Consider the following 11,152-nt stretch of genomic DNA (forward strand, 5'->3'; position numbering starts at 1 on the left):
GTGGCCTTTGGAAGTGAGCTGTTCCTTAACTCCAGAGGAAACACTACAGTGTTCAGACTTAAGCAATGGTGGCAAATTTATTTTTCAAGAGAAAATTCACATCAACAGAGTAGCTTATTATAAGTCTGCCTTGAGTTACAGTTAGAAAGCCAGATTATAATCGAAGCAAGAACGTAGTGGACAATATTTTAGTGCAAATTGTAGTTGCCTGTTACATTTGTATTGGCAAACTATGGTTTCTGTTTCACCTCCAAAACAGGATTGCAAACCAGCTTCAAAACATGGTTTGAGATCCCAGTAAAGGGGGAACATAAACCCTACCTTGCCAGCTGAGAGCGGAACTACAAGTGACAAAAGGCACAGGTTGGACACTTGTCAGCTTCCCTCAAGTTTTGATGGGAAATGTAGGCATCCTGGTCTTGCAGCTTGGCTCTCTGACTGCTGTCCAATGGACTTTTCAACTGTTACTTGTCCAACATTCCGCCAAGCTGCCTACATTTCCCATCAAAACTTGAGGGAAGATGACAAGTGTCCAACCTGTGCCTTTTGTCACTTGTAGTTCTGCTCTCAGATGTAATGAAAAACAAGACAGTTGGAGCAGCACCATGGCTGGAGGGTCAACAAGGATCTGGGAGACCCCAGTTCAAATCTCCACTCTGTCCAGCTTTCTGGGCCAGTCACCTTGGGCCAGTCATCCAATCTTGCCCTAACTTACCTCCCAGGATTATTGTTGCGAAATAAAATGGAAGAAAGGAGTACGATGTAAGCTGCTTTGGGTCCCCATTGAGGAGGAAAGCAGGTCAGAAACAGCTAAATAAATAAGTTTGCACTAAAACAGAATAACTGAGTGGACCAGAAAAAGAGAAGATGGAGTGGGCAGTCACAGAAATCTTCAAGTTGCGCCAACCTTTGAACCATCTTGGTGAATTCACAGTCCCCTGCCGAGTTTTAGGAGGTCCTCTCCTGGATCACTTTCTCTGTCATCCATGGATAAACAAGCAAGTAAATGGCAGTTAATGGGACTTCAGAGGCAGATAAAATAATGTTTCACAGATATGACCCATATCGTGACTCATATAAAACCCAACGACGAGGCAGTTTTTCCTCCAAATTTCAAAAAGTTTATTATTTTAAATTAAAAAAGGGGGAGGAACGGAGGATGTCAACCAGACAATACCAAGAAAGGCAACACATTTTAAAAAACACATTTTTTCTCATGACCATTTCCCCCTGTCCTCCTGTTCTCTTTCCAAGTGCAGCCCTAACTGAGCTGATCAGGGACTCCTGCTTCTGTTTTAGCTCATCAGATTGACAAGTGCAGTGGGAAAAGGAGGCTGTCCTTTGCTTCAAGCCCTCACCCACCCAGCCGTGGTACCCTGTTGTTCTTTCAAGCCTGAGCGACTGGATGCTGGAAAAGCACGTTTACTTGTAGGCAGGCAATGAACGGTCTCTGATCTTTTTGGCAGCAGCACAGACAGATGTTTGGGTAATCAACAGGGTTTATTATGGGGCATACAGCATTTTTTGGGGGGGAAACTTGGCTGAAAGAGGTGGGTGGGATGCAGTGCTTGGCTCATTGTGAAGCAGGACAAAAAGTTCCTTTCTGGACAAAGTTCATCCCCTCCAGTGCTAGGAGCTTGGCAAAGAGGGGATAGGCTTGGAGAAGTGAGCAAATCACAGGATTCGGACCCCTGTGCTCCTTTTTGCTCTTGAAGAATACAAGCTGTTGCAAAGGCAGCTCAACTTAAGCAATTCAGCCATCTTTCTCATACACACACGCACACTCACACACTCAACACAGAAACACTTGTTCTCTGGATTCAGAAAATTAAACCATGTCTACATGTGTAGGGGGTACAGGAGAGAGCAGCTCTAGAGGGTTGGTGTGCAGAAGCCAAGTTCTTGGTTAGCCTGCAAACTAAGTTTATCCCCAATGCTCCAAATTGCAACCCTTTACAAAACCAAAAGAAAAGAAATGGCAATCTTTTTTTTAGGCGTTTAGGAGAAAGAGAGAGAGAGAGAGCTGCTGGGAGGGTCCGTGTCCCTCGTAGGTCCCCCACTAGGACACCTTGATTTTGCCCTTCTCTGGAGCTGCCTCTGCAAGGAATGGCTGCTCCTCGCCATTGACTGCCAGGGTCCTCTTCTCCAGCAGCTGCTCCTCCGGCTGACGGGCAATCAGCAGGCGACAGGTCAGCAGGATCCCGAAGACCAAGGCATGGGCATAGCGTTTCAGTGGGTCACCCACCAGCTGATGGAAGAAGAGTACTGCCAGGACCAACAGGAGAAGCACAAAGTTGGCCACGTCCTTGGGGCGCCCTGGAACCAGCGTCATGACAATGCCACAGGCCACCTCTAGGGCACCGATGCTCTTGCGGAGCATGATGGAGCTGACCCCCATTTTCTTAAGCATGGGAAGGGCACGGACATAGCTCTTGTAGGCTCGTTTCTGCAACAAAAACAGGACAGTGTTCAGTGGCAGTAGGCATTATTTCTCTCTTCTGCGTTCCAGTACTGCTTGGCCTTTAATGAAGGCCTAGACTGGAGATCAGTTTTGCTCACAATGAAATAAAATCCCTTGAGTGGAGAGGTGCCTTCAGTAACAGAATCAGAGGTGCTCCCATCTCAGATGCTATTTCCCACCCTAAGGTTGAAAGGTCCTCAGGTATACCATGTACTGCTGCAGGGACTTTCATCACAGGCTCTGCTACTCCACACATGACCGCTGCCCTATACTGGTCTCTTCCACACAGCAATGAGGCTCTTATGGCTTTGGTGAGTCAGAGGCATTTGCAGTGGCAATGGAGCATTTGCCTGCCCTTTCTTTTGCTCCCACCCCCACTTAATTCCATTTCCACACCAGAGGGCTTCCCCCACCTTAATCGGTAATCGACATATCACTATAGTGATAGGCTAATTATCAATGAAGACACCCTCAGAAAAAGTGTGCTGGTTGCATGGGGCAAGGGATGGTAACTGAAAAGGGCACCATTGTTGGTAGGATCAGGAAAGATCTGCATTTTCCCATCCACACAACCTCCACCCTAGCTTTGCTGTAGTCTTTCCAAAAGTATTGCAGTAAGGCAGGGTTAGGAAAGATTGCAGCAAACCCCAAAAGAAGTTGCATAGATGCGGCATGTACTGTGGGAAAGTAAGGGAAGGAATGCTTCCTGTGGACAGCCAAGGCAGACCAAAAGGTAGGTCGCTAGCAGGGTTGGGGGTGGGGGAATGTGATTTTGCATAGAAGCTTAATGACTGGAAATAAGCCTCTGAAGCTTTTCATGGCATGGCAGTAAATATCACCTCGTAAATACCATCCCACTAAGCTTCTGGCTGCCAAATGCCTGGAGGGAAACGTGGCCTGTCCCTTTAAGAAATACTCACAGGAATGTTGTTTACCAGGTAAGCCTCTTTTAAAGGGACATTAAATTTTTCTCCAGGCTTGTTGGGAACACTAGTTGGTGGTGGGCTAGCTTTGCTTCTTCTGCTTTGCAAGGTTGTTCCTCCCTTGTTGATGAACTGCATCCATTACCCCCAGTAGCAAATATTCTAAAAATTGACAGTCTTTTCGATGCCCAGGAAGCCACACCCTTTGACTAGAAGCCCTGCCCCCTAGTTCCGGGCAGAAGGGGGGCAGACTGGTCATTCATCTTGCTAGTGAGTCAGATAATGGATTAGGATGGCCAATGATTCCAGCAGAAAAAAAGCAATTTGGGGATTGAAAGAAATACCAAGAGAGAAGTGGAGTAAAAGGGAAGAAAATGAAGTAAAATGAAGTTTATGTTACGTGAAGGAAGTTGTTGAATCTATCTGCAAAGAGAAATTTTAGAAGCGACAGAAAAGCTGAGTGGTGAAAGCGACGGTCAGCTTTTTCAAGATACTCCTTATGCCTAGATAATGTTGAAACTGAAATCAAAGAGAAGCCCAATGATACTTTTAAAGATTAATCATGTTTATTTCAGCATAAGTTTCATGAGGCAGCACTCACTTCATTAAGTGCATGTAGTGCATACCCATATTTAAAGTTAAAAGCAACAGACAAGTAAGGGCGGAGAGATGTTACAAAGAGCGGCCAGTTTGAAAGAATAACTATTTCAAAAGAAATCAGTCCAGTCAGAGTAGGTGACCACTCCCAATTGTAGATGTTCAGGCAAAGATGAATGAATGGTAGCAGTTTTGTTCAGTGCCAAAACAAAAATCAGTGTTGGCTTTTAGATTTATTATTGAAACCAGAGTTCTAGGCATGTTATAAAACAGAGCAACTAATAACAGTAGGCTTGTTTGAAAAAATCCTTTAAAAAACCCAGAAAAATTCTAAACAGTGGCATCAAGAAGAATCGCCACTGCAAGTAACATGGAGGCATATTTCAATTAAAACGCACTGGCAAGAGAAATGGGGCAATACTAGATTAGGATTTTAAAACTGACATAGGCTCTTTCACTCTGCTACACTTTCTCTTTACACCTCCACAACCAAAGTTATTTTGCCAGCCTGCTGGCAAGCAGCTTGGCACCGAACAAAACTGCTACAATTCATTCATCGGAAATCCCAGGCTGGGGCGTGGAGAGTATGTCAGGAGTAACAACAGAACATGCTGGAAACTTCTATCATGGTTTGTCTCAAAAAGCAGTCCCAGCAAACCAAGAAAAGAAAGATGAGAATGGCCGAGGGGCAGCTGGGCTCCAGGTGCCGATGAGGCTCACTAGCAGATTTATGCTGAGGACAGAGCAGGAACGGGGTGGAGGGGTGGGTGGGGGTGGGGGGGGGGAGCATCAAGGCTACCGGGAGAGACAGACCACCGTTCATCAGGCAGAAATCCCTGGCTGCAAAAGAGGATCCCAATGTGTCATTTTCCCGAATCGTCTTGGGTGAGGGAAGAGTATATATTCCCCTTTGCCTGATATGGCCAGAGACATTTTTAGTGCCCCAGGCAGGACAGCCAATAAAGGTAATTAAATAATTGACAAATTAGTTAATAGTATACCACAAATCAGCTGTCTGAGGCAGGCCACTTCATAGCAGCTGATATTGGCCTTGCCCTTGGAAGGAGAGCCACTCTGCATCATCCTGAGGCGTTCCTTTGGGGTCCTGTATCATTTTGCTCCTTGTTTGTAGAAAGAATGGAAAATCTGGGTGTCCTTGCCAAGCCCAGGCACATCTTGTCTAAAGCAAGGACTTCTGATGTTTGTGCACAGCTCTCTCTCCACCCTATATTTTCTCCTCTCACCTTCCTTTCTCTTGCTTTCCATCTCTTTTTTTTTCCAGAGGGGGTGGTGATAGCAGGGAATAGAAAGCCAGAGGAATCGAACCACTGATTGACAGCTAACAAGAGCTTAGCAGCAAGTGGGTGAGATGTGAGCTTCCCTGCCAACCAAAGATGCCATTTGTGGCACCCATTCCCCCTGCCCTCCCCAGTCTTAGCACATCCACAGCTGCTGTCTGTGATCTGGGCTGGTGCAGCTTGCGAAGGGGGAAGCAGGCAGCCATGAGGAATGCTGTTCCTGCCAGCAAGATGTCTCCCACCCTCCCTGAGCTACTCACCATTTCATTGTAAGCATCTTTGCTGAGCCGGGGGGTCAGCTTGATGGTCCCCATAAAGACAAAGAAGAGCCCCAGGGCCACCGAGAGGGCCACGATGGTGATTGTCCTGGGAGAGGCCATTGGGGTCACAGTGCCGGTCCTCCCGTCTGGCTGGGTCGGCAGTGGTCAGTCACCATGGAAGGAGATCTGCAGAGGGAGAGAAAGATGTCAGATCAGGAGCCTGCCTTCCTGCTCAGGAGCCTCTGGGTCCTAAATCCTGCCATTATACTGATAGTGAGATATTAGCTGCAAAGCGGGGGGGGGGGGTTATTGAAGAAAAAAAGGAGGGCTCTTCCCAAAATTCATTTCTGCCCTTGTCCTCAAGAAGGCAATTGTACACACACAAACACAAACACACACACCTCTCTCTCTTGCACACAAACAAAACAGAAATCCACTGGCCCCTTAAAGACTAACATTTATTCCAGCTTCTGCTTTCATGAGCCAGAACTCACTTCCTCAGAAAGCAGGGAAAGGTTCCAGACAGTTCCTGTTTTATTTTGCTGCAATGGACTAAGACGAGTACCCAGCTGGAATTACACCCACAAAAATGATTGGGAATTCAATTTCATAGCAGCAACACACACCCCCTCCCCGCCTTCCGCTGGAGGAGCCAGTCGAAGCTTGCGTTTCCTCCCTGGACCTGTTCCAAAAAGGTGTTGGTGACAGGCTGTGGCCAAAGTGGGTATCAGGAAATACTGTGGCTCAGCAGTAGAATGCCTACTTTGTAGACAGAATGCCCTGGTTTCAATCCTTGGCATCCCACTTCAAACAATTGGAGACAGCAGGTGCAGGGAAAGATCTGTCTCTGCCTAAGACTTTGGACAAGCGAGAGGTGGAAACTAGATGGACCAGTGGTCTGATTCAATAAAAGGCTGCTGCTTATGTTTATGTGAGATGGCCTCTGTATCCTCCCAAATAACTATAAAGAAAAAGCCCATGGGGAGCACTTTTATAATAGCTATAGGGATCTGAGGTGTTGTGTAGCCGGGGTGACATGCCCATTACAGACACAAAAGGAAGGACTCCTTGGCTTCTCTGAACTGCAAGGGTCACAGGGAGGCTGTACCCCCTCCTCTCAGGAAGACCAGATCTAGTTGGTCTTTAAGGTGCTATTGGACCTGGATCTTGCATTTTGACTGCAGACCAACATAGCTACCCACCTGAAATTATTCTGATCAGTGGCAGACCTACATTTTTGGGACCCTGAAGCTTGAACTGTTATGGGGATCCCTTCTCACCCAGCAACAAGAGGGCAACATCAAACAAAGTCCAAAGGGCCTTGCTACCCTTACAAGGACCTCGAGGCCCAAATGGTGGAGAACGGGGTGGTGAGGTGAGAGCCCTTGAAAATGGACCATATAGTGAGTCCCTTAGAACTATTAAGCTGTGCACCAATGAAGGATTCAAGGATCCAGCTGACAAAATGTAGGCTATGAGTAGATTCTGGCAAGCTCAGCAAGCCTATACGGCTGGGGGTTTGGGTGCTGCAAGCCCCTGAGAAAATTTTGAAATTTGACCAATCACAGGGACATTTTGAGGCCATATGAAACAGGTATTAGAGCATATTCTAAGGTCAATATTAAGTACTTCAACCTATTGGCTTATGATTCTGTCACTAAAATAGCCTTATTTTAATAACAAACACTTTTAAAAACTCCATCAATTTTGTTGACAAATTCACTCATTAAAAAAAACCAGTTGCTTCAGGGCCCCTCCAAGATTAGGGGCCCTGAAGCTTAAGCTTCACTAGTTTCATAGTAGATCTGCCCGATTCTGATGTGAGACTCAAGGATGCTGTCATGTCCAAGGGCTGCTAAAATTGCATCTCTGTTGTCTGTAACCTGCCCCAAGGATCTTGCCACCATACCAAAAACCCCTCAGCCAGAAGTCTTCGAAATGCATATCTTAACACCTGGTCTTGTTCATGTGATGTCTTTTCTTTTTAAATGTTATTTATTACAACAAACAACAAGCAAAGATTCATATAAAGAGACAAAAACATAAAAACAAATAAACAGGAACATAGAGGGAGACATACCATTTAAACATTTTACAGAATTTTTTTCTTATTACTTAATAACTCATCCATAATACCCATATCTTAACTAAACATAAAACTTCGACTTTACTGAGAAGATATCTGCATTTTTCCCGTTTGCTTCAGCCTATCATTTATTGTCAACCTTATAACTCTAATTTTCAAATCCACAGGTCATTAGTTCTAGCTGCTCTTTTATATGAAGTCCATAAAAGGTTTCCAGATCTTCACAAAATGTTCTGTCGATTTGTCCCTCAGCAATTCCGTTAATTTTGCCATTTCCTCAATCTGTGGTGTCTTTTCTGATTGAATTGTATTTATTTTGAACTGTCCAAGCTGTGTGAATGGGACGCATGCAGAAATGCCTTCCACCTAAGGGATCACAACTATGTTACAGCCATGGGGTCCACACTCTGCTCATGCTCCAGGAAACTTGCTGCAAGTTACCAGCTGGCAAGAGGAAAGTACAGGGTATGAATCAGTGAGTCCCCAAGCACCGGGCTTAGCAAACGGAGCTGGCCGGAGTAAGACAAAAGGTTTATCAGTTAACATCTCAGCTAGATAGTCACACCTAAGGGATGGAGACTGGAAAGGACAGAAGGTTAGATTGTATTTTCTTCTGGGTCAGGAAGATGGAGAATTGCCCTAGAAGATGATGGTCTCCTAAAGAGGAGAGTACAAATTCTCTGGACGTGAAGAAGAAGCTCTCGTCTCTTCTCTCTTACCCTCTGGCCATCTTGGCACAAGTCACGAAGGACCAAACCTTTACAATGGGACTCCGTCTTGACCACATGTCTAAGAACATGTGGTAGGAGAAATCCCAACCTCTGAGAACTACCATCATGGAGGATTTTTAAATGCTGCGACTTCAAGAGTTACTAGCCTATCTTAATTCAACATCATTTAAGTAAGTATAGAGTTAAGGTTTAGAGGACTGCATGTTTGCATCATTTCTTTTTATCCTTGCTCAGCTTGTATGTTTGCACCATTTCTTTTTATCCTTGCTCAGCATGTTCAGCCAACTGTATGCTTTTTATCATTTATTAAATAGTAGAGAGTCCAGTAGCACCTTTAAGACTAACCAACTTTATTGTAGCATAAGCTTTCAGGAACCACAGCTCTCTTCATCAGATGCAGAGAGCTGTGGTTCCCAAAAGCTCATGCTACAATAAAGTTGGTTAGTCTTAAAGGTGCTACTGGACTCTTTACTATTTTGCAACTACGGACTAACACAGCTAACTCTCTGGATTTATTCGTTTATTAAACCTTCTTATATTCTGAATGCCCAAAGGCTGAACTCTGTACCTACACCAAGTCCAAGTTAATTTTTCTTTCCAGAGTTGTAAACGGGAAGGGCGGCCATTGAACTTGTCATCCCTTTGCACAAATGCACAAAAATGCTAGTACTAGCAGAGTGGGAGAAGCAACAAACAGGCTGAGCCTTTAAACAGCAACATGGTAAAGAGTGCTACAAGTACTCAGGGCTCATTTCAAGGGGGAACGCACAGGAACGCATTTCCAGCAGTTCCCCAAAGAAGTCACGTCAGGTGGCCCCGCTCACCTGACTCTTGGCCATTTTGGGCCCGTTTCAGCCTGGATTGGGGCCGAAACAGCCCAGATTGGGCCTCTTACAGGTGGTGGATCACTCTCCCACTCAGCAGTGGCCCAATCCTGACCATTTTTGGCCCCTTTTTGCCATTTTGGGCCCAATTTCGGCCCTGAATGGTCACGATTGGGCCCAAAACAGCTAGGCTAGGTGATGTCAGAGGGTGTGGCATATGCAAATCAGTTATGCTAATGACACACTTCTGGCGATGTCAATGGGTGTGGCATATGCTAATGAGTTATGTTCATGAGTTCCTCCAGCTATCTTTCTACGCAATGACCCCTGCAAGTACTACTACTTTTTGCAGATACTTTTCCAGATTAATTGGTGGCAGCAGACAGTACCCAGAGAAAAGTTGGTAACCTGGGAGTGGGAGGAAGGGGGGGGTGTTTCTGGGCAGAGACCCAGACAGCAGAGGGACTTCTTGAAAACCCAAACACGAATGGGGCTTGTGAGACCTTCATAAGGGATGAGAAACATTTCAAGGTCATCTTCGGTTTCTTGGGTGGGGGCTTGAAGCAAGAGGGGGAGATTGACCCTAGATATTTGAACCCAACTCTTGGGTCAGACACAAGGCTTACATAGTCCACTTGTCATAGGTCCAGAGGAGTCAGCCATGTTAGTCTGTAGTTGCAAAATAGTAAGGAGTCCAGTAACACCTTTAAGACTAAACAATTTTATTGTAGCATAAGCTTTTGGGAACCACAGCTCTCTTCGTCAGATGCGAGATGCGGCTCTCAAAAGCTTATGCTCCAATAAAGTTGGTTAGTCTTAAAGGTGCTACTGAACTCCTTACTATAGTCAATTTGAAGTTCAGGAAACATTTGTTTTGCTAGGGATACCCTGCTTTTCTCCCTGACAAGGACCCAAAGCAGCTTCATAAGGTCATCCTCCACTCCTCTATTTTATTCAGTGGGGTAGCTTTGGCTGAGAATGACTGGCCCAAGATTGCTGAGTTGAGGATCCATAGCTGAGTGAGGTTTTTGAACCTAGGACTTCCAGGTCCGAGTCTTGCCATTACACCATTCTGGCCCTCTAGATCTCCATCATCTTCCCCGCCCTGTAAAGCTGTTTAACCTTTCAGTCCCTGCCTTCTTGTGTCAGGTTATTCATCTGCTATCCCAAGGGGCCCCATATCCCACGGCAGGAGACCGTCATCCTATGAGATAGCTTGGAGGAGGAAAACTTGCCCTTCTTTGAAGCAGCAGGCTTAATGGCACCCAAACACAGAGGCAGTTTGTGGCACTGCTGAGCAAACCTCAGAGGCATGCTGTAGGTGTATAATTAGAGGTAATGAATGCCCTAAAATGCCACATAAATGCAAAGCATTATTATTATTATTATGGCAGAGTATTGTTACAAGGAATCCCTAAGAGTGGTTGAAAAAAGCAATGGCATCAACAAATGCTGCAGCAACCCCAATTCTCCGTAGCCCGTTGATCCTTGAGGGCTAGAAACTTACAGAATGTGTTTTTTAAAAAAACCAGATGCTCTCCAGTATGTTGACTCACCTTCTGCACACAGCCCCAGCACATCTGGGTGTCTGTCTACTTCAATGCGACTGGCACACTCCATTATATCTTTTACTTGGAAGTAAGCCTGCTGATTTCAATGGGACCTATGAGTTAGCAGTATGTTCAGGAGTAAAGTGTATATAAGAAAGATATAGAGTGGTAATTTACAAAGGTCTTGAAAATCAGCCCAACCTGGAAAACAGACCTTTCACACATTTTACAGTAAGTTACTCACACAAGGTAGACTTAAAATACATACACGTCTGATCCACTCCCTTCAATCTGAAACCTATCTATAAAAAGATGAATGGTACCCTTTAAAAAGAGCAAAAGCTTGTGAAAAACTGTCAGTGGTCTTGCAAATAATATTTTTACACCTGAATCCAACTCTGTAATTATAAATATCCTTGGAC

The 11,152-nt window shown here is 45.2% G+C and overlaps 1 protein-coding gene across 2 annotated transcripts; it reads right to left on the minus strand.

The window, feature by feature from the left end:
• Nucleotides 1–1,113: 1,113 nt before the first annotated feature.
• Nucleotides 1,114–10,815, minus strand: TMEM35A (transmembrane protein 35A). Of its 2 annotated transcripts, XM_054996702.1 has the most exons (3): nt 10,737–10,815; nt 5,540–5,725; nt 1,114–2,446 (listed from the first exon to the last, which is right to left on the minus strand). In XM_054996702.1, the coding sequence occupies exons 2-3, from the start codon at nt 5,657–5,659 to the stop codon at nt 2,060–2,062; spliced, it is 507 nt and encodes a 168-aa protein (XP_054852677.1). In that variant the 5' UTR covers nt 5,660–5,725; nt 10,737–10,815; the 3' UTR covers nt 1,114–2,059. The 2 variants fall into 2 exon arrangements, with proteins under 2 accessions (XP_054852677.1, XP_054852676.1); XM_054996701.1 differs by lacking the exon at nt 10,737–10,815 and having other exon boundaries at nt 5,540–5,747.
• Nucleotides 10,816–11,152: the final 337 nt, after the last annotated feature.

Source organism: Eublepharis macularius, chromosome 13, assembly GCF_028583425.1.
Source record: "Eublepharis macularius isolate TG4126 chromosome 13, MPM_Emac_v1.0, whole genome shotgun sequence".
Lineage (NCBI taxonomy): Eukaryota > Metazoa > Chordata > Lepidosauria > Squamata > Eublepharidae > Eublepharis > Eublepharis macularius.

Bases quoted from the DNA above. Each gene is read 5' to 3' on its own strand.
- TMEM35A (XM_054996702.1), bottom strand. From the start codon at position 5,659: ATGGCCTCTCCCAGGACAATCACCATCGTGGCCCTCTCGGTGGCCCTG. The intron at 2,447-5,539 runs GTGAGTAGCTCA...TTTTTGTTGCAG, and splicing joins AAGATGCTTACAATGAAATG to AAACGAGCCTACAAGAGCTA.